Source organism: Centruroides sculpturatus, unplaced genomic scaffold (genome assembly GCF_000671375.1).
Source record: "Centruroides sculpturatus isolate CEXI.00-Female unplaced genomic scaffold, Cexi_2.0 scaffold139, whole genome shotgun sequence".
Classification (NCBI taxonomy): domain Eukaryota; kingdom Metazoa; phylum Arthropoda; class Arachnida; order Scorpiones; family Buthidae; genus Centruroides; species Centruroides sculpturatus.
The window spans coordinates 1-24,968 of record NW_019384370.1 but is presented as its reverse complement, the minus strand read 5'-3'; the positions used below and the strand labels follow the sequence as shown (position 1 = coordinate 24,968).

The window sequence follows — 24,968 nt, the reverse complement described above, 5'->3', positions numbered from 1 at the left end:
TTTATTCATTTGAAGTAAATATTATAATAATATAAAACTAAAATTATTGAATGTTTTAATATAAATTATAAGAATAAGAATTAAATTTTTAAAAATGTAGTTTATAATAATAATTTATTTTTAATCTATAAGAAATCTTTCAGGGGTTAGATCAAACATAAAAACTCACAAAAAATCATGCTTTATTAGAGTATTACTTATTATTAAAACATTCTTCCAAGGGCTTTTGAGTTTTTCTGTTATCCTAGGAATACAAATAATTCTTAAGTATAAATTTTCAGGAAGATTATAATATTACTCATGAACGACGAGTAACATATACACGCGATTATTATGCTTGTATTTAAATTAGTATTAGCTATGGGGGCTAATTAATTTATTAAAAAAACAACAAATTGACTAATAATAATAATAATAATAGCATTCCATGACATTCGGGTATATAATATTATGATCTAAAAATCTGGTAAGATTCATCCATAATATTACAATCATCCATGATCCATGGATGATTGTAATATCATGATGATTGTAAGAAGATGATCATGGATTAATGGAATTGTTATTTCTATGGATTAGAATATATTTTTATAGGAAAGTAGCTTATCAAAAATTAGTATTAAATTCGCATTCTTTTTCTAAGTTTTATTAAATTTAATCTGAATAACTTATTATTCTATTAATGAATTTAAAATTCATTAATAGAATAATAAGTTATTCAGATTAAATTTAATAAAACTCGATTATTTCTTAATTGATAGGATGATTACGTTGTTTGGCAAATTATGGAGTATTTCTTTCTTGAAATTTTATTTTCCTAAAACAAATCGATTTAATTTATCACATTTTATTATTCATTATATTGAACTAAATAAGAGAAAAAAATCTATCTGCTCTTAAATTATTTATAGTTAAATTAACATTTGGAATGATTTTTCCCTAATTATTTCAGACAAGTATTAGTTTCTCTAATAGATTAACTCTACTAAAATAAAAGAATAAGAGCAGTCAAAATAAATTTGATTATTTAACAAGCTTCACAATTTCATTAAAATTTGTCTCAACGAAACATCTTAGTTTCAATATTTAGGAAATGATAATTAAACAGCTTATTTCTTATGTATTATCATGTATTCAAATCTAATAATTGCGTGATTCTTTTTGATAATGATTGTTCTGTAATTAATATATTTAATCGATCGAACCGTTTTCTAATTCAATTAATTTTAAACCAATTTTCTAGTTATTAATGTTTTTACTTTATTTATTTAAGTAAAACTACATTTATGAAGTTGAGGATCTTTACTGAAAAGTGCTACAAACGAAGGAATTTCAATTAAATAATAATAATAAACTAACATTTTCTATTTAAATCTACCCATTTTCATATTTTCTCATAAACTGTTCAATGAACATTTTCTATTTAAGCACATATAAAAAATTCGGAGGATGGAAGATAAATGAAGATAGGGATTATTCTGTTTTCGACTTCATAGAATTTTATATAAATATTTTAATCGGGAAGACAAATTGAAAATAATCTAAGTGAAAGGAACGAAGAATTTTAAGGCTGTTTCGTAAAAAGTTTTTACAATAATCGAAGCGTCATGATCCTAAAAAAAACATGAGAAATCGGACATCTGGAAAGCATTTTATCGTCACAACTGCAGAAATGGACGGGATAAATTATTCTCAAAGCAGCTATTTTGAAAAAAACTCCAGTTATATACAATGATAATCAGCATATCGTCCTACAATTTAAAAATCTATTATTGTTATTTAGCTATATTTCTATAAGTGGTAAACTATCGTTGCTTACAAGATTATAGGTAGGTCTGGAAAATAATATTGGAATTTTCTTCGTTTGCAACAAATAAAATTTCAGATGATGTTGTATACGTTATACTTATTGCAAAATTAAGATTTTTGATAATTTACTTATCTGATAAGTTCAGTATTAATTGATCAATTTTCCAGAGAGGATTTTGGAATCGAGAGTTTTATTTTCTAATTTAATTGCCAGTTTTATTGTATAAATAAGGATTATTAAGATTTTAAAACACGTCAATAATAATACTTTATACTTTTCNTAATCCATTATTCGAAAAAAACCTGCAACGAGTTGCGTAACTTTTCCGATCAAACTTTAAAATTGTATGTGACGCCATCTGTTATGAAATTTTATTTTAATTATATAAAAATGGCAAAACATTTCATTTTTAGGGTAGAGACAAGTTTTATAAAAAAAATTGTAAATGCCACTAACGAGTAAAATCATTAAGTCAGACCCTACTCGACTATGACACGACCCTCTATCTTCACACCCCTCCACCATTAACTACCAAAATTTGAATAGCATCAATGCCCATAATACACAAATCTCACTGCAAAATTCAGAAACTTTCGATAAAAGGTACAGGAGTTATTAATTAAGCTTCAAACAGGGTGAACAAAATCATGCCCCACTACCCAATACACACACACACTAACATTTATACATACAGAATAAACCTCCAAAATGTTTTTTTGCATTTCTCGACGTTTCAAGGTCCTCTGAGTCTAAAAATGTAAAAATCTTGGGGGACTCATTTCTTAAACGTTATTCATACTTTTCTCTGTTATATAGAACAGCCGAAAAAGTAGGAATTGCTGTATGAAGTGAACGTAACAATGAATTGGAAATACTTTTCCAAGATTAACTTTGCAATACAATATTAATCTTGACAATGCCCTGTAATACAGAGCATATCCATGATTAACTCCGTATACTGTCTATACTGTCAATATGTCGCTTAGCATATTGCATTGTATAATGCTACAGCGTTAAAAATACTGAAATTTTAACATACAAAACAAATATATAGATTCACACGAATAATTGAATGATGCTTTTTATATATCATAATATAATTACGATAAAATTATGAGTTAAGTAGTAGGCTTGTGTCTACGCAAATCAATGTAAAAAAACAACGAGGAAAGACCATTTTTTCCGTATTATTTATGACTGAAATCTATTGCAACTTATTTTCTACAATTTCAATTACAATTTTTTACAACTCACCAACATGCAACTTATACAGACAAGTGAGACGAATAGTGCTTTTATGATAAGCCATGCAGACCATTATTTTGCATAACGCGTAAGCAACATTTCTCATTGAGCCTACTGTCTAAATCTCTAAAATCTAATCAGTCTGCAAGAAGACCGGTTCTTTATTTATCAGTGACACATCTTTTTTATTTATCTAAGTGGGGTCATATAAATCAGAGACCACCTCGGATGGAAATCGTATCTTGAGTTTTCTTACTAAAAGCCTGATTAATTTCTGTGCCACTCACCCTTAAGTTTTGTACTTGTTGTCCGCAATTATACTGTTTATAAAACATTATTAGGCTAAATATTAAATAAAGTTGGATTAAACACTCCTTAAAGTGAATCCTGTCGCTTCTATCAATTTTAATTTTAGAAATTTTAATATTTAAAAGAATTTCAGTAAGTTTCATTTATTTGACATTTATTACGGATAAATATTACACATGGAATTAGAAACACGTGTTCAGTAACGCCAGATGAACTTATATCACAGTATATATACTGTATATATAGAGCTATATATTTTTATCAACTTTATACACAACGACTCTTTGTAAATCAGCAATTTTTTAAATTATCGAAATAAAATGTATTATTTTAAGACTAAATACACTATAAAATGTATAAAAACAATTAGATAATACTATATAAATCATATACAATCATTATAATGGTTACAGAGATTTTACACATTTATAAAATGTTTTATAAAGCTATTTTTTTTTATAAATGAAATTAAGGAAGGAAGGACAGACGGACCCAATGGGAATTTATAAATTTTTAATTTGAAAATTGCAGCCCAATTATATTATATTATTTTATATAAATAATTAATTCTCACAATATATTAATCACCTTGAAATGTATATTACTAAACGCATCTTAAACAGAGCAATTCTAAATGCGTTCAAAACACTAAGCGAATTGATAGAATAGTTTGTATTTAAATCTGATATTGAACAGTATCTGATGTAGATTATTAGAAGATAACTTATCAATATAAAAATAAATACACGATCACTTATTTAGGTAAGGCAACATACCAAACAAACCATTAACAAATGTTTATAGTAACAATGTAAACCCTCCCACCTGTTAACAGGCGGCATGTGACGAGAAAGTGGCGCCAGTCGTCCTTCTTTTTTCCTTTGAATTCGATAACATTGTTATTAATCATGTGCCAATACAATATATTATTAATAACAAAANACTGAAAGCTGATTTCTGATTCAGTTTTCTGCCACACAATTTTACGCATGTGTGTTCCTGGCCTAATACACGAACCTCCCTGCAAAATTTCAGAAATTTTCGACAAAAAGCATAGAAGTTATTAAGCTTCAAAGAGGGAAACAAAATCGTGTCTCACCCATACATACAGAAAAAAAACCCGAATTTTCTTTTGCATTTCCTCGATGTTTCAAGGTGTGGAGTCAAAAAATGTAAAAATCTTGGGGTTCCTTTTTTGACCGAATATATAACTAAGCCGGAAGAGTAAAAATAGAATTATACAAATGAATATAACGCCTCGAGAAGAAAAAAACGTGTTTGTAAAAGTCTAATGACACAGAAACTAAACGCATTTCACTCCTATTTTTTCTAATAGTCTTAACGATAAAGTAAAAACGGCCATTACATTGTAATTAGGGAGAGAATGGAGGAATTTATGTGGTCCGCGTGGCCTAACGGATAAGGCGTCTGACTTCGAATCAGAAGATTGCAGGTTCGAATCCTGTCGCGGACGAATTCCTTTTTTTAATTTCACAAGAAAGAGACTTTAATACATTTAATTTTTAAAAATTTTTATCTTAAATGTTTTCCTTACAAAGTAGATCGATAATTTAAGTTTAATTAAAATTTCGGAATTTTAATTAAACTTAAATTATCTTTGTATTTATTAATGAAAAAATAAGTATAAATTTTCAGGAAGATTATAATATTACTCATGAACGACGAGTAACATATACACGCGATTATTATGCTTGTATTTAAATTAGTATTAGCTATGGGGGCTAATTAATTTATTAAAAAAACAACAAATTGACTAATAATAATAATAATAGCATTCCATGACATTCGGGTATATAATATTATGATCTAAAAATCTGGTAAGATTCATCCATAATATTACAATCATCCATGATCCATGGATGATTGTAATATCATGATGATTGTAAGAAGATGATCATGGATTAATGGAATTGTTATTTCTATGGATTAGAATATATTTTTATAGGAAAGTAGCTTATCAAAAATTAGTATTAAATTCGCATTCTTTTTCTAAGTTTTATTAAATTTAATCTGAATAACTTATTATTCTATTAATGAATTTAAAATTCATTAATAGAATAATAAGTTATTCAGATTAAATTTAATAAAACTCGATTATTTCTTAATTGATAGGATGATTACGTTGTTTGGCAAATTATGGAGTATTTCTTTCTTGAAATTTTATTTTCCTAAAACAAATCGATTTAATTTATCACATTTTATTATTCATTATATTGAACTAAATAAGAGAAAAAAATCTATCTGCTCTTAAATTATTTATAGTTAAATTAACATTTGGAATGATTTTTCCCTAGTTATTTCAGACAAGTATTAGTTTCTCTAATAGATTAACTGTACTAAAATAAAAGAATAAGAGCAGTCAAAATAAATTTGATTATTTAACAGGCTTCACAATTTCATTAAAATTTGTCTCAACTGAAACATCTTAGTTTCAATATTTAGGAAATGATAATTAAACAGCTTATTTCTTATGTATTATCATGTATTCAAATCTAATAATTGCGTGATTCTTTTTGATAATGATTGTTCTGTAATTAATATATTTAATCGATCGAACCGTTTTCTAATTCAATTAATTTTAAACCAATTTTCTAGTTATTAATGTTTTTACTTTATTTATTTAAGTAAAACTACATTTATGAAGTTGAGGATCTTTACTGAAAAGTGCTACAAACGAAGGAATTTCAATTAAATAATAATAATAAACTAACATTTTCTATTTAAATCTACCCATTTTCATATTTTCTCATAAACTGTTCAATGAACATTTTCTATTTAAGCACATATAAAAAATTCGGAGGATGGAAGATAAATGAAGATAGGGATTATTCTGTTTTCGACTTCATAGAATTTTATATAAATATTTTAATCGGGAAGACAAATTGAAAATAATCTAAGTGAAAGGAACGAAGAATTTTAAGGCTGTTTCGTAAAAAGTTTTTACAATAATCGAAGCGTCATGATCCTAAAAAAAACATGAGAAATCGGACATCTGGAAAGCATTTTATCGTCACAACTGCAGAAATGGACGGGATAAATTATTCTCAAAGCAGCTATTTTGAAAAAAACTCCAGTTATATACAATGATAATCAGCATATCGTCCTACAATTTAAAAATCTATTATTGTTATTTAGCTATATTTCTATAAGTGGTAAACTATCGTTGCTTACAAGATTATAGGTAGGTCTGGAAAATAATATTGGAATTTTCTTCGTTTGCAACAAATAAAATTTCAGATGATGTTGTATACGTTATACTTATTGCAAAATTAAGATTTTTGATAATTTACTTATCTGATAAGTTCAGTATTAATTGATCAATTTTCCAGAGAGGATTTTGGAATCGAGAGTTTTATTTTCTAATTTAATTGCCAGTTTTATTGTATAAATAAGGATTATTAAGATTTTAAAACACGTCAATAATAATACTTTATACTTTTCTGTCTCAGAATTTTCTAGACACTATTAAATTGCAATAAAAAAACTCTTAATTAGCCTAAGGCACATATTCATAGTTGATTTTATTGCTAGGCACAAATGTAAAGAACATTTAAAAGGTTTAAATTCTTCAATTTTATTAATTAAATTTTAATTTTTTAAAAATCTATTTAATAATATATTTCGAATTTAATATTATTAGAAGTTTATTTATCGCAATAAACATTTTTTTATTTTTTTAAATGGCGTAAGGATACCATTTGTTGGATCATTCCTACGATTTTAGAGAAAATAAAAACATCAGATTTAAAAACCAAATTTATCATGCATGAAGTAAAAATATATTAATTAATATATTTACTCAAATAATCAAAAATATCGTAAAAGTTATATGCTGAATATAGTTAAAGAGGCGTGCAAAAGAAATTGCATCACCCTAACATTTTCTGAAAATCAGATTACAATTGCTTAATAACTTGACAAACTTTCATCAACTATTGGTAAAATTGCGTTTTACACCATTTTTTCGGCAGTATAAAAGAGCCGCGGAGTGATCAAGACCAGGGGTGGCCCCACTAAATGTTAGTACCAGCAGATGTTATTACCACACACATTTTCACTTATGAATCACGTTTGTTAACGCCTCCTTTTGTTCACTATAGAAGCGCAAATGAATTTGTCTTTTGCTTTCACGAGTTGTGTTAAAAGTTTGTTTTATTTACAACAGTTCATAGCGGTTTTATGCAGCTTAGTTACCATTTTCAGTACCTAATACCGAATCAGCGTGTAATATAATTTTTTCCTTGTACACCTCTTTACATATATATTAATAATAAATGTGTGTTTTTTAAATACCAGCTGAAGTTTTGACTGAAATTATTCAGTTAATAAATAATGTAATTTAGTATCATGTAATACTACAAGCCTTTTTTATTCTATAAATTTCTTTGAAACTTGCAATTCAACTTTACATTATGGGTTTAACTTTAATTAAAAATTCACATGTATATTATTTTTAGGTATTACAGTTTTTTTATGTTTTTGTAAAATATATTCGAATTAATCCATTATTCGAAAAAAANTTTAGAGAAAATAAAAACATCAGATTTAAAAACCAAATTTATCATGCATGAAGTAAAAATATATTAATTAATATATTTACTCAAATAATCAAAAATATCGTAAAAGTTATATGCTGAATATAGTTAAAGAGGCGTGCAAAAGAAATTGCATCACCCTAACATTTTCTGAAAATCAGATTACAATTGCTTAATAACTTGACAAACTTTCATCAACTATTGGTAAAATTGCGTTTTACACCATTTTTTCGGCAGTATAAAAGAGCCGCGGAGTGATCAAGACCAGGGGTGGCCCCACTAAATGTTAGTACCAGCAGATGTTATTACCACACACATTTTCACTTATGAATCACGTTTGTTAACGCCTCCTTTTGTTCACTATAGAAGCGCAAATGAATTTGTCTTTTGCTTTCACGAGTTGTGTTAAAAGTTTGTTTTATTTACAACAGTTCATAGCGGTTTTATGCAGCTTAGTTACCATTTTCAGTACCTAATACCGAATCAGCGTGTAATATAATTTTTTCCTTGTACACCTCTTTACATATATATTAATAATAAATGTGTGTTTTTTAAATACCAGCTGAAGTTTTGACTGAAATTATTCAGTTAATAAATAATGTAATTTAGTATCATGTAATACTACAAGCCTTTTTTATTCTATAAATTTCTTTGAAACTTGCAATTCAACTTTACATTATGGGTTTAACTTTAATTAAAAATTCACATGTATATTATTTTTAGGTATTACAGTTTTTTTATGTTTTTGTAAAATATATTCGAATTAATCCATTATTCGAAAAAAACCTGCAACGAGTTGCGTAACTTTTCCGATCAAACTTTAAAATTGTATGTGACGCCATCTGTTATGAAATTTTATTTTAATTATATAAAAATGGCAAAACATTTCATTTTTAGGGTAGAGACAAGTTTTATAAAAAAAATTGTAAATGCCACTAACGAGTAAAATCATTAAGTCAGACCCTACTCGACTATGACACGACCCTCTATCTTCACACCCCTCCACCATTAACTACCAAAATTTGAATAGCATCAATGCCCATAATACACAAATCTCACTGCAAAATTCAGAAACTTTCGATAAAAGGTACAGGAGTTATTAATTAAGCTTCAAACAGGGTGAACAAAATCATGCCCCACTACCCAATACACACACACACTAACATTTATACATACAGAATAAACCTCCAAAATGTTTTTTTGCATTTCTCGACGTTTCAAGGTCCTCTGAGTCTAAAAATGTAAAAATCTTGGGGGACTCATTTCTTAAACGTTATTCATACTTTTCTCTGTTATATAGAACAGCCGAAAAAGTAGGAATTGCTGTATGAAGTGAACGTAACAATGAATTGGAAATACTTTTCCAAGATTAACTTTGCAATACAATATTAATCTTGACAATGCCCTGTAATACAGAGCATATCCATGATTAACTCCGTATACTGTCTATACTGTCAATATGTCGCTTAGCATATTGCATTGTATAATGCTACAGCGTTAAAAATACTGAAATTTTAACATACAAAACAAATATATAGATTCACACGAATAATTGAATGATGCTTTTTATATATCATAATATAATTACGATAAAATTATGAGTTAAGTAGTAGGCTTGTGTCTACGCAAATCAATGTAAAAAAAACAACGAGGAAAGACCATTTTTTCCGTATTATTTATGACTGAAATCTATTGCAACTTATTTTCTACAATTTCAATTACAATTTTTTACAACTCACCAACATGCAACTTATACAGACAAGTGAGACGAATAGTGCTTTTATGATAAGCCATGCAGACCATTATTTTGCATAACGCGTAAGCAACATTTCTCATTGAGCCTACTGTCTAAATCTCTAAAATCTAATCAGTCTGCAAGAAGACCGGTTCTTTATTTATCAGTGACACATCTTTTTTATTTATCTAAGTGGGGTCATAAAAATCAGAGACCACCTCGGATGGAAATCGTATCTTGAGTTTTCTTACTAAAAGCCTGATTAATTTCTGTGCCACTCACCCTTAAGTTTTGTACTTGTTGTCCGCAATTATACTGTTTATAAAACATTATTAGGCTAAATATTAAATAAAGTTGGATTAAACACTCCTTAAAGTGAATCCTGTCGCTTCTATCAATTTTAATTTTAGAAATTTTAATATTTAAAAGAATTTCAGTAAGTTTCATTTATTTGACATTTATTACGGATAAATATTACACATGGAATTAGAAACACGTGTTCAGTAACGCCAGATGAACTTATATCACAGTATATATACTGTATATATAGAGCTATATATTTTTATCAACTTTATACACAACGACTCTTTGTAAATCAGCAATTTTTTAAATTATCGAAATAAAATGTATTATTTTAAGACTAAATACACTATAAAATGTATAAAAACAATTAGATAATACTATATAAATCATATACAATCATTATAATGGTTACAGAGATTTTACACATTTATAAAATGTTTTATAAAGCTATTTTTTTATAAATGAAATTAAGGAAGGAAGGACAGACGGACCCAATGGGAATTTATAAATTTTTAATTTGAAAATTGCAGCCCAATTATATTATATTATTTTATATAAATAATTAATTCTCACAATATATTAATCACCTTGAAATGTATATTACTAAACGCATCTTAAACAGAGCAATTCTAAATGCGTTCAAAACACTAAGCGAATTGATAGAATAGTTTGTATTTAAATCTGATATTGAACAGTATCTGATGTAGATTATTAGAAGATAACTTATCAATATAAAAATAAATACACGATCACTTATTTAGGTAAGGCAACATACCAAACAAACCATTAACAAATGTTTATAGTAACAATGTAAACCCTCCCACCTGTTAACAGGCGGCATGTGACGAGAAAGTGGCGCCAGTCGTCCTTCTTTTTTCCTTTGAATTCGATAACATTGTTATTAATCATGTGCCAATACAATATATTATTAATAACAAAAATCTAGAGAAAAAAGGCTTCTATCTTCTCTCTTATTTTTAATATTAAAAAAAAACTATTACTAAATACTATAATAATACAGTAAAACGTTAATAAAACGGAAACCTGCCTAAACGGACACTCTTCTTAGGAAAGCATTGATTTTCTGTTAGAAAATCTGTTCAAAACGGAAAACAGAAACGTGCCAAACTGGAAAAAACATTCGGTACCGTGTAATTTACATAGGTTTTACTGTAATTTATATGAAATAAAATTACAAAAGATTAAATTTGTAATCCATTGAACAACTAATGGTCTCTTAATTAATTAATAATGAAATGTATAAATGCTTAGGTTTAGAAGAATAATAAATCAAATCAGTTTTTTATTAATAAATTATTCTTAAAAGAATTCCTCTGAAATAAATTAAATATTAAATAAACAATTTACTAATTTAAAAAAATGATAAACATTTTTGTTACTTTTTCAAAAATATTTGATAAAAAACTTAACGAAGCCAACTTCAATGTCAATTAACTACTTGCTCTAACCATAAATCTTGCTGATAAAAGAAATATTTCTTATATAAATACCAAAAAATTAAATATTTGTTCAATAATTTCAAATAAAAGTCTGAAATTATGAAAAAAAACTATAAAAACATAATATAAATAAATCAAAGACAATAATTACAGAATTAATTATTATTTTAATTAAATAGATAAGTTGCAGTTTTTAAAAATATTATAAAATATATTATGTTTACAAATTAAAAATAGATTTTAAATTAAACTTATATTATTGCTTATAATTCTATAAATAATATAAGATAAAAGGGTTATATCTACATGTTGCAAGCTACATGGGAGGTAGGTCATGTGTGTTATCATGTTACTTTAGATAAAGTATACTAAAATAGAAAGATAATTTGCAAGAGAAGTTATAAATATCTCGTATCATCAATGGTAGGTGTAATCATTTAGCAAAATAGATGATCAGGCAGTAAAGAAATCAAACATTGAAGTAATTTACTGACAGATATTATCAATATGGAACCCTTGTATACAGTCTATAAATGATTTCTATCAAGATAATCTAGCATTTTTTTATAAACTTAAAAATATTTTTATTTTTACTTTGATATGATATAAATATTACGTTTTAAAGTTATGATTCTGTTAAATTGTAATATCATCTGATGAAAATATTATAAATAAGTGAATTTAAATGGCATTTAAGTTGAATAAACACCTGTTATTTTATCTCATTTTGCTACATAAAATTTGAAATGAAAATAAAGTTATACTTTATTTTTTATATATCAGAATATTCTTATAAAATCTTGAAATATAATTGCCTGAAAAAATAAGATTATACAGTATAATGATAAGACAGAAAACAATTAGTTAGCGTTTTATAAAGTTATTTTTAGAGAAAAAAATTATCTAGAAATGTTAACAATGAAGATTTCTTTAATATTTGTTGAATGAGCTTTATTTAAATCGCTGATAAATCATTTCTATTGTTATTATTATTGTTAGTTAAATTAATCACCTGTGAATATCAATGCATAAAAATATATTTAAAAAATAATGAAAAACTATCCCCTGACGGGCCAAAAGCCCCAGGAATCTTTCGGGGGTGGTTCGTCTGAATATGTCGAGCCCAGTCTCTATTGTGGGTCTGGAGGAACACATAATGGGTATGCTAAAAGAGGCTCTCTTAGTGCCCATAAGAGGGCGTCGGAGAGAGTTTTAAAAAGATTTTTAGTCATTATAATGGGGTTTTTCCCTAAAAATATAATTTGTGATTAAAATTGTCCTTTACATTTAATTTCTTGAATGCAAGGAACATTTTTAAAAGCGCATTTTTAGTGATTATGAGTAAATATATAAATCAAAGTTCCTAGTTTAATTATTTTATAATTTATGTGATATTTCTCATAAGTATATAATACAAAACAAACTGTTAACATATTGCTATTAGTCTTTATTGCCCTTTATATACTCGTGTCTGATAAAGCAATGATACAGACTTTGATTAAACATATTTGTCTTATCATATCCAAGTTAAAAACTAATAAAGGCAATTACGCAGTATAAATCAAAATAAACTGGGAAAATTTTAAAGAATGCTAAAAACTTTTTTAATAACAATATTTGAAATTAAGCTTTGTCTTTTTAAATTTATTTAATATTGTAATTACTAAACTAATGTGGTATTTACAGGTTAATTTTTTTTACTGTATTATACAATTATTTCGCAGTTGAATCTTAATTTTCTTTAAGTTTTGTTTTATTTGTGTTAATTAATAAAAATTCCCTTACTTTATTCACATAAAACAAACCCAAACTATTAAGTTGACTGAAATTCGCAGAACGCATTCATATGCTTTAATGCATTTCTATGGGATATTTAGTTTTAATTTGAACGAATTTTTACGGTTTATTCCAGAAAGGCGACTTCACGAAAATCTCGATAGAACTGTACATGTATTTTTTTAACTTTTAAATATTTTGATTTTAATATTAAATCAGTAAGATCAAACTTACAATCGCATAACAACTGATGATTGATTCGCTAGTGAGTTATCCGTAATAAACTTAAATATAATACATCAAAACTGGAATGATTCCGGTTTACACAGTTTTTACCGATTTTTTAAACTTTTGGCAGATTTTTATACAGGATTTAATACATTTTTCTTTTTATTACATTCGTAGATCTTATTGCTAGGTTTAATCCAAATTAATCTAAGTAAAGATCGAAGTATTGGAATGCAAGAATTGAAAACTATTCGACTCTAAAAGTGTCCGCATCCGAAAAGTATTCGAATATCTATCTGTATGAGTTGACACAACAAATTCAAGCCAATTCCAATACCAAGAAATTAGTGTCCCGCTCTGCCATCCGAAATTCTAATCGCATTATAATAATAGAGCCACGCGTTATTCTATTACCTTACCTTTCGAAGAATTTTAATATTTTAACTAATCTTTAACTCCAATCTTTCATGGTAATGAAAGAAATATATAATAATTATAATATTAATAAATTTTTCTCGAATAATCTGTGATAGTTAATTACAAACTATGCCGTACGAGGCAAATTGGCAGCACGTGTTATCTTATTTTCATAGTTTTCAACGAACTGCATTCTTTGTTAAACTAATTCCAACAAAGGGGGCAACAACGTCGTTACGTCGGAATCGATCCCAAGTCAATTTTGACCAAAGAAATCGTACGTTAAGCCGATCAAAATCGTTCCGTCATGCGTGCCAGAAGCGAAGGGAGGGGAAAAAATGGAGTAAAATATGTTGAAAGGTTAAAAGTTACAGTAATAGTGAAGTAAAAAAAGAATCCATTTTATACAATTCTAGGGGAAAAGGACTATAAAAATGTTAGACTTGATCTTAACGTAACGTAAGGGGTGCATATACATTTCGAATCATACTGATCCAAGATTACTCCGATCGTTCAAATCCTGTATACAAATGAATTATAGCGACCTGAACAATCTCTATCCGCATATACAAACGCTATCTGGGATCAACTGGATCGCGATTAAACTAATCAGAGGAGGATATAGAATCGTTTGGATTGGATAAAAAAGATTAAAGATGGCGACCTACATGGTTAAAGTCAAACTGATAATTGACGGCAAAAAAAGAAATATGTTTAACTGTCTACAATAAAAAGTATTTAAAATTTATAAATGGTAAGTAGAGACATTATTAAAATATGGGACTATCCATAAATTATGTCCGCATTTTTCTTCAAATTTTAATCCCTCTCCCCATCTTGTCCAAGTTTCCGTAACCCCTTCCCCCCTTCGGATGTCCAGCAAAACTCAACCACTCTCAAAATCTTTTTAACGAAATAAAACGAACGTCCATTGAACTTGAACCCTACCCCTCCTCTACGTCCGACTTGTCATAACCCCCCGCCCCCTTCCAATGTGGACGTCATTTATGGGCAACCTCTATCCAATAAATTGAGAAGAAAAAAATAAGTATTAAGAGAGTTTTGCGAGATTGTACAGTACAGTAAGAATGCATGGCGTGCACTCTCCCATTTTGCCATTATGTGAGTAATTTTATTCACGGAGTAAATGCGATTCGATCCTACTTGTATATTTTCCACCAACTAACACAATATAGAAGCGATCTGTATCACGTGACCAAGACTGATCAGATCTTGCAGATCGATTCCTTTAAAACGAAAAGTATTTGCACCCAAGTAGTGCCTGTCGAACTCAATAGAATTATTAAAATTTAAAGCTATGTTTCTTGTGTGATGACTATTTATAACAGTTTTCTGTGCATAGTAATACTACAATGTCTTTACAAAAATGATTTAATTCTAAAACTCTTATTATGTTTTGAATAGTTCTACAACTATTACTGGGTAACCCACAGTGCCGGCCCGAGGCAAGTTTTAGGATGGAGCGAGATCCTATTATGGCGCCCCCTTGGTTGCCCCTAATTTATACACTTTAATTTTCTTTACCACTGAGGCGCCCTTTAGGACTTAGCGCCTGGAGCGGCTGCTCCGTTCGCCCTATGGTAGGGCCGGCTCTGGTAACCCATTAATTACGTGTACAGTTCAAATTGAGGGAGGGAGGAGGTCGAAGCAATGTCTACGTTGACTATTTTAGTGGTGCAAATAATCAGAAAATTTTTGCAGAACATTTCTTCAATGTCAGGGGGCCCGTGAAGTATTGTACACGTAATTATTGGATGCCCAATGTTAATGTTAACAAATTTAAATTCCTAATATATTTTAAAAGCATAAACGACCCAGAATATCTTCATATCTTTTTAAATCCACCTTCAACGACATACATCATAATTCTAAAATTTCCTAAAAGAAATTTATTAGCCTATATAATTGTATATACATTAGTCTCTCTGTAATCCAACACACAGTATATCGGCCCGGCAGATGTCGGATTAATGGACTTTATATGTATGTACAATATAGAAAAAATCGCACTTCGTTCACAAGTTAGTTTATCGTATTAATCACAATTGTATGTTTTGCCGGCCGCACGAACAACAAACAACTAGCGACTGACAATATAGTGGCCCACCAATGGCCAAGCGGTCTTTGTACCCTGAACACTGGGAGCTCGTGGAGTTTTCCGGGTTTTCTCCATGTCTGTAACGCCTAAATAGGAGCCAGTTTCCCTTAAAACGACCTCCCGGAAGGCATCCCCCTAGGCAGATCGCCCAAGTGTTGCGTTGCCATAACTTAAAAACGAACTGACAATATAGGCTTCACGTACAAATCGGCAAGTAGTAACACGAAAATTTCACATGCGCCGTCTTGGGGAATGTCGAGATTATACTGTATTATTTAAATCATATATGCAAGTACCATTATCTATTAAGCTTCCGAATCGAATCATATGCTTCCTATGCTTTGCTTTCTTATACTAGAAGAACTTACCAGAAGATGGCGAAGTATTCATTCTATAAATATCCTTCGGTGTCATTTTATCCTCGCGCCTCAAGTTAAGACTAAATACAGTAAAATTAAGAGGCTTAAACGGCTGTGTCTATGACTATAAAGGTTAGTGAGCGACACTTGCAACTTGTTAATTAGTTCCGGATTTGTTATTCTCCCTTGGGTACAGTTGTTTACCACATGGAAGACAATAACGAAGAGGAGGGCAAAGTGTGTTATAGTGAAGTGAGATTTGTAGGACTAATAGAAAAGGAATGTTAAACTCAAATTTCGTTATATGTTCGCTGTATATTGTTCACGTGCATTAATTTTTATTTAATAATTTATATTAAATAAAAACTATATCACTAGAGTACTAAATCATTAAAATGTTTGTTTAGATTTATATTTCTGTATACCTATAACGAATTTTATACATACTTTAAAACAACTATGGATAAGTGATTAGGGGCTGCCCATAAATGACGTCCACACTACAACGGAGGGAGGGGGTTCAACTTTAATGGACGACCGTTTTATTTCATTAAATTTTTATACAGTTTATGCATTTTATTATTCATAAAGTGATAAAAATTTTGAGGGTGATTGAGTTTTGTTGAACGTCCGAAGAAGGAAATGGGTTACGGAAACTTGGACAAACTGGGACAATGGGGAGAGGGGGAGTAAAAATTTTAAGAAAAGTGTGGACGTAATTTATGGACACAAAAAATTAAGTTCGAATTTAAAAAAGATTCTGTTAATATAATTATTGAATTTTTTCTAATAAAATGCTATCATCATTTGATTATGTTTCTAACTAGAATAACTTATTACTGATTAAATTGAGTTGAATAGAGTTTCGTGTGGAAAGAAGTTCGCTAACCTTCACCTGACCTTGTATATTCGGATGTTGCAATGTGCCGGACTTGACGATACGATCGAAAAAAGATAATCCAAATTAACTGTTCTACTCGAAAGACCAAACGTTTCGAAAAAAAAATTCTACTCACCAAAACATTTATTCAATTTTATTAATTATAAACCGGCAAGAATTGTAACATTGCGTGCACAATATTAAAAGTCGTTAGTTGTTCTTGAATAAGTTCTGACCTTCGTGTAAAATTTTTATCAAATATTTTCGATTATCTTCGTCTTCGGATGAGTGAATCACTTCTGTAATGCTTCCACATTACGGAACATCGTTAATTTATTGATAACGTCAAAGAAGGTGAAATCACAATCAAGGTTACGCTGATATGACAATTACAATGATAATTAGTGTTTCTTCATTTGCATACTTCTCATAGCTTTAAAAATTCCACATATCACTGCACGTACGAACTTTTTTTTAATACTTTTTATCTAGCAAAGCGGAGATAAAACTGATACTGTAATTACGTATAATATAAACGATGCTACGACTATAAATCTTTTATTCTGTCGTAATAATACTAACAATTTTATCTTGGTTTTTTAACACGACAAATTTTTAATGGTCAATTTAAACATAACAGGTATTGTGAAAAGGGTACATACAAAAACTTTCTTAATAAAATAACACCGTTTTCTTGAATTAAATGCTATAAATAAAATTTTGATTTTAAATTAAAAAAAAGAAAAATCAGCTGATAGTTCGTGCAATTAGAATAGTGACGATATACAGCGTAATAGTTCAAGGTTCTGACCCAAACTTAGTTGCCAACAAATCATCCAACTCATAGATTTATGTGAAGCTACAGTATATCTGTTTATCTTCAGCAAATAGCTCACATTACGTCATGTGACTATACAATCGTTACGCTCGAAGAAAACTACACGATTAGAATTAAGCACTTAAACATACTAATTTATTAGTTAATTCTAGGCCTTCCATCAAATCCACAAGTTTTACTTCACATAAAAATTACCCCACGAATTTAAACAGCGCTAATAAGCATGACATTTGATCAGAATATAATTCGGAAAACACATAAAATTGAAAGGACACGAAACCAATTTCCTAACATATGTAAATAATTAGTTTATAATTTGTATAAAATTTGGCTGATTATATTTTGATTATGAGTCCAATATAACTGGCAAAAGTTGAAATTAATGATTCATTATTTTATTCTTCGATAATTAATTTTCATATATTTTTTTAATTAAAATTATTTTATCGAATTTTTTTTGGNACGAACTGCATTCTTTGTTAAACTAATTCCAACAAAGGGGGCAACAACGTCGTTACGTCGGAATCGATCCCAAGTCAATTTTGACCAAAGAAATCGTACGTTAAGCCGATCAAAATCGTTCCGTCATGCGTGCCAGAAGCGAAGGGAGGGGAAAAAATGGAGTAAAATATGTTGAAAGGTTAAAAGTTACAGTAATAGTGAAGTAAAAAAAGAATCCATTTTATACAATTCTAGGGGAAAAGGACTATAAAAATGTTAGACTTGATCTTAACGTAACGTAAGGGGTGCATATACATTTCGAATCATACTGATCCAAGATTACTCCGATCGTTCAAATCCTGTATACAAATGAATTATAGCGACCTGAACAATCTCTATCCGCATATACAAACGCTATCTGGGATCAACTGGATCGCGATTAAACTAATCAGAGGAGGATATAGAATCGTTTGGATTGGATAAAAAAGATTAAAGATGGCGACCTACATGGTTAAAGTCAAACTGATAATTGACGGCAAAAAAAGAAATATGTTTAACTGTCTACAATAAAAAGTATTTAAAATTTATAAATGGTAAGTAGAGACATTATTAAAATATGGGACTATCCATAAATTATGTCCGCATTTTTCTTCAAATTTTAATCCCTCTCCCCATCTTGTCCAAGTTTCCGTAACCCCTTCCCCCCTTCGGATGTCCAGCAAAACTCAACCACTCTCAAAATCTTTTTAACGAAATAAAACGAACGTCCATTGAACTTGAACCCTACCCCTCCTCTACGTCCGACTTGTCATAACCCCCCGCCCCCTTCCAATGTGGACGTCATTTATGGGCAACCTCTATCCAATAAATTGAGAAGAAAAAAATAAGTATTAAGAGAGTTTTGCGAGATTGTACAGTACAGTAAGAATGCATGGCGTGCACTCTCCCATTTTGCCATTATGTGAGTAATTTTATTCACGGAGTAAATGCGATTCGATCCTACTTGTATATTTTCCACCAACTAACACAAGATAGAAGCGATCTGTATCACGTGACCAAGACTGATCAGATCTTGCAGATCGATTCCTTTAAAACGAAAAGTATTTGCACCCAAGTAGTGCCTGTCGAACTCAATAGAATTATTAAAATTTAAAGCTATGTTTCTTGTGTGATGACTATTTATAACAGTTTTCTGTGCATAGTAATACTACAATGTCTTTACAAAAATGATTTAATTCTAAAACTCTTATTATGTTTTGAATAGTTCTACAACTATTACTGGGTAACCCACAGTGCCGGCCCGAGGCAAGTTTTAGGATGGAGCGAGATCCTATTATGGCGCCCCCTTGGTTGCCCCTAATTTATACACTTTAATTTTCTTTACCACTGAGGCGCCCTTTAGGACTTAGCGCCTGGAGCGGCTGCTCCGTTCGCCCTATGGTAGGGCCGGCTCTGGTAACCCATTAATTACGTGTACAGTTCAAATTGAGGGAGGGAGGAGGTCGAAGCAATGTCTACGTTGACTATTTTAGTGGTGCAAATAATCAGAAAATTTTTGCAGAACATTTCTTCAATGTCAGGGGGCCCGTGAAGTATTGTACACGTAATTATTGGATGCCCAATGTTAATGTTAACAAATTTAAATTCCTAATATATTTTAAAAGCATAAACGACCCAGAATATCTTCATATCTTTTTAAATCCACCTTCAACGACATACATCATAATTCTAAAATTTCCTAAAAGAAATTTATTAGCCTATATAATTGTATATACATTAGTCTCTCTGTAATCCAACACACAGTATATCGGCCGGGCAGATGTCGGATTAATGGACTTTATATGTATGTACAATATAGAAAAAATCGCACTTCGTTCACAAGTTAGTTTATCGTATTAATCACAATTGTATGTTTTGCCGGCCGCACGAACAACAAACAACTAGCGACTGACAATATAGTGGCCCACCAATGGCCAAGCGGTCTTTGTACCCTGAACACTGGGAGCTCGTGGAGTTTTCCGGGTTTTCTCCATGTCTGTAACGCCTAAATAGGAGCCAGTTTCCCTTAAAACGACCTCCCGGAAGGCATCCCCCTAGGCAGATCGCCCAAGTGTTGCGTTGCCATAACTTAAAAACGAACTGACAATATAGGCTTCACGTACAAATCGGCAAGTAGTAACACGAAAATTTCACATGCGCCGTCTTGGGGAATGTCGAGATTATACTGTATTATTTAAATCATATATGCAAGTACCATTATCTATTAAGCTTCCGAATCGAATCATATGCTTCCTATGCTTTGCTTTCTTATACTAGAAGAACTTACCAGAAGATGGCGAAGTATTCATTCTATAAATATCCTTCGGTGTCATTTTATCCTCGCGCCTCAAGTTAAGACTAAATACAGTAAAATTAAGAGGCTTAAACGGCTGTGTCTATGACTATAAAGGTTAGTGAGCGACACTTGCAACTTGTTAATTAGTTCCGGATTTGTTATTCTCCCTTGGGTACAGTTGTTTACCACATGGAAGACAATAACGAAGAGGAGGGCAAAGTGTGTTATAGTGAAGTGAGATTTGTAGGACTAATAGAAAAGGAATGTTAAACTCAAATTTCGTTATATGTTCGCTGTATATTGTTCACGTGCATTAATTTTTATTTAATAATTTATATTAAATAAAAACTATATCACTAGAGTACTAAATCATTAAAATGTTTGTTTAGATTTATATTTCTGTATACCTATAACGAATTTTATACATACTTTAAAACAACTATGGATAAGTGATTAGGGGCTGCCCATAAATGACGTCCACACTACAACGGAGGGAGGGGGTTCAACTTTAATGGACGACCGTTTTATTTCATTAAATTTTATACAGTTTATGCATTTTATTATTCATAAAGTGATAAAAATTTTGAGGGTGATTGAGTTTTGTTGAACGTCCGAAGAAGGAAATGGGTTACGGAAACTTGGACAAACTGGGACAATGGGGAGAGGGGGAGTAAAAATTTTAAGAAAAGTGTGGACGTAATTTATGGACACAAAAAATTAAGTTCGAATTTAAAAAAGATTCTGTTAATATAATTATTGAATTTTTTCTAATAAAATGCTATCATCATTTGATTATGTTTCTAACTAGAATAACTTATTACTGATTAAATTGAGTTGAATAGAGTTTCGTGTGGAAAGAAGTTCGCTAACCTTCACCTGACCTTGTATATTCGGATGTTGCAATGTGCCGGACTTGACGATACGATCGAAAAAAGATAATCCAAATTAACTGTTCTACTCGAAAGACCAAACGTTTCGAAAAAAAAATTCTACTCACCAAAACATTTATTCAATTTTATTAATTATAAACCGGCAAGAATTGTAACATTGCGTGCACAATATTAAAAGTCGTTAGTTGTTCTTGAATAAGTTCTGACCTTCGTGTAAAATTTTTATCAAATATTTTCGATTATCTTCGTCTTCGGATGAGTGAATCACTTCTGTAATGCTTCCACATTACGGAACATCGTTAATTTATTGATAACGTCAAAGAAGGTGAAATCACAATCAAGGTTACGCTGATATGACAATTACAATGATAATTAGTGTTTCTTCATTTGCATACTTCTCATAGCTTTAAAAATTCCACATATCACTGCACGTACGAACTTTTTTTTAATACTTTTTATCTAGCAAAGCGGAGATAAAACTGATACTGTAATTACGTATAATATAAACGATGCTACGACTATAAATCTTTTATTCTGTCGTAATAATACTAACAATTTTATCTTGGTTTTTTAACACGACAAATTTTTAATGGTCAATTTAAACATAACAGGTATTGTGAAAAGGGTACATACAAAAACTTTCTTAATAAAATAACACCGTTTTCTTGAATTAAATGCTATAAATAAAATTTTGATTTTAAATTAAAAAAAAGAAAAATCAGCTGATAGTTCGTGCAATTAGAATAGTGACGATATACAGCGTAATAGTTCAAGGTTCTGACCCAAACTTAGTTGCCAACAAATCATCCAACTCATAGATTTATGTGAAGCTACAGTATATCTGTTTATCTTCAGCAAATAGCTCACATTACGTCATGTGACTATACAATCGTTACGCTCGAAGAAAACTACACGATTAGAATTAAGCACTTAAACATACTAATTTATTAGTTAATTCTAGGCCTTCCATCAAATCCACAAGTTTTACTTCACATAAAAATTACCCCACGAATTTAAACAGCGCTAATAAGCATGACATTTGATCAGAATATAATTCGGAAAACACATAAAATTGAAAGGACACGAAACCAATTTCCTAACATATGTAAATAATTAGTTTATAATTTGTATAAAATTTGGCTGATTATATTTTGATTATGAGTCCAATAAAACTGGCAAAAGTTGAAATTAATGATTCATTATTTTATTCTTCGATAATTAATTTTCATATATTTTTTTAATTAAAATTATTTTATCGAATTTTTTTTGGACGATCGAACAATAAACAATTATTTTTTTAGATGGCAAATATTTATTCTTATCGTATAATCGTTTAATTGTAAATTGCGGAAAGTAAAACCGTCGCTCAATCGTCACATTTAAGTGTTATTTCATTTTTATCGCCGGTTTTTCTTGAGGAAACTTTTACTGCATTTAAACTTGGTTATCTACCAATTATTTCTACGAGGTGTAAACTGATTTATGTCGTCTTTTTATTAACTTATGTTGAATTTACGCTAGCATTTGGCCCGTCTGTATCAATAACGCACTCAATTAAAATTTATTTGACGTGTAAAATAACTAACAGATTACAATGTTTGCCCATAAATTTTGACAGACAAGCGGATAAATGGTGTACGTTTTGAGTCATTGCTTAGGTAAACAAAGTTATATAGAGAAAAACACGAAGGATATATTTCTATCTTCAATCAATTAGAGCAAATCAATGTTGAGGACGAAATCACGTGGTTATACGCGTCAAAAAATCGTGCATTACTTACTGCGTTACGAATTTACCTATTGATACACCGTTACAAATATAGAGCGAAGTAAACAATTACACAAGTGTAATTAATTGGATACTCACTGCGAAGAGTACAACTCGACCGTACGAATATATTTCAAAAGATATTTTTACATCTGACTCACCTGAATTGGGCGATAAGGGAACACCGTTGTTATTTACTATGACACTCTCTAAATGCGCTTGTGTTAAAAATAAATCTGCACCCATAATCCCCATCGATGTATGGGAATGCTCCACATTCATCATAACATCCGATTTCCCATAAACGCTCGATCGATTCCGACGAGGAATGGCGATTTTTGTAGTTACGTTACAGACACGTGATAAACCAACGGACAGAGCGCGCTCGGGACGCTGGTGATAGCATCCCATCATGCACGCTTTGCTTATCTAAAAACATTTCCAGTTGCATTTGATCGTTATCAGTGTAATGTATAAATGACGACATATCTGATTCTGTACGACGACTACGACTGTATCTTTTATAGAAAAATATTCTTTATTATTCAATTATATTATACAGTTAATTATATTTATTGAGTATACACAAGAGTATCTGTTGATTTGATTAACTAATGAAATTTTGTGTGTCACCTATATAAAATTATGGATATTATTTGCCTTTATCCGGTGGATAAGTTAAATTCATTATCATACTCGCGGTATGCATTAAATGGCTTGTAGTATGTATCAAAGTGTAATCTATCGAGCATAAAATTTTCATTTTATCTTCTTTCTTTTTTTTTTGAATATTAACACTTATTCAGTCCCAGCAAAACATCGCCGTAATAGGAATAATGATAACTGATAACTCTCGCCTCTACATATAATTTATATTTTGTGGAATGTTTGTTTTTGTATGCTATTTTACATTGTTCAACCAGGAATTCTCTCTTTATTTTTAAAGTTTAGTGATAGATCTCACTTTCCCCAAATCTGGAAATCCTCCTTGGAAAGCTACTTGCAAGACATCATCAACACAAGAGACAGAATGGATGGTTAAGTCAGCTAAAGTGGTAGAAGGAATTTCTGAAAGGTCTTTTTCGTTTTTCTTTGGTAATATAACATGCTTCATTCCAGTTCTGTGTGCAGCTAATATTTTTTCTTTAATTCCACCAACTGGTAAAACTAATCCTAATAAAGTTATTTCTCCTGTCATAGCAAGACCAGATGATACTAATCTTCCTGTAAACAATGATATTAAAGCAGTAACAATAGTTACTCCAGCAGAAGGCCCATCTTTACCAACAGCACCAGCAGGAAAATGTATATGAATGTCTGTTCTCTCCATCAGATCTGTACCCTTCTGAACAGGAATTCCATACTAACAAAGAATATTTTCATTATATATAAATCAAAATGTTAATTAACCATATCAGTTCTTCATTATGAAAATATAAGGATAATTAGAATAATTAAATGTGTGATGAATCACATCTAATATCTCATCTAATTTTATT

At 29.8% G+C, this 24,968-nt stretch overlaps 2 protein-coding genes and 1 non-coding gene across 3 annotated transcripts in view; 1 reads left to right on the top strand and 2 right to left on the bottom strand.

Annotated features, from left to right (window-relative positions):
* LOC111614315 (hepatocyte nuclear factor 4-gamma-like) overlaps window positions 1–23,971 on the bottom strand; it is a 41,886-nt gene extending 17,915 nt beyond the window's left edge. Inside the window, exon 1 of the mRNA XM_023355685.1 lies at window positions 23,631–23,971. Coding sequence (XP_023211453.1) covers window positions 23,631–23,883 — 253 coding nt within the window. The 5' untranslated portion in view covers window positions 23,884–23,971. The remainder of the gene's footprint in view (window positions 1–23,630) is intronic.
* Trnar-ucg lies at window positions 4,766–4,838 on the top strand. Its single transcript has one exon. It is a non-coding gene; the product is annotated as a tRNA-Arg (tRNA).
* A 410-nt stretch (window positions 23,972–24,381) lies between the features above and the next one.
* Window positions 24,382–24,903, bottom strand: LOC111614175 (lon protease homolog 2, peroxisomal-like). The gene has a single exon (XM_023355561.1). It carries the CDS (start codon window positions 24,797–24,799, stop codon window positions 24,410–24,412), a length of 390 nt encoding a protein of 129 aa, XP_023211329.1. The 5' UTR covers window positions 24,800–24,903; the 3' UTR covers window positions 24,382–24,409.
* Between the last annotated feature and the right edge of the window lie 65 nt (window positions 24,904–24,968).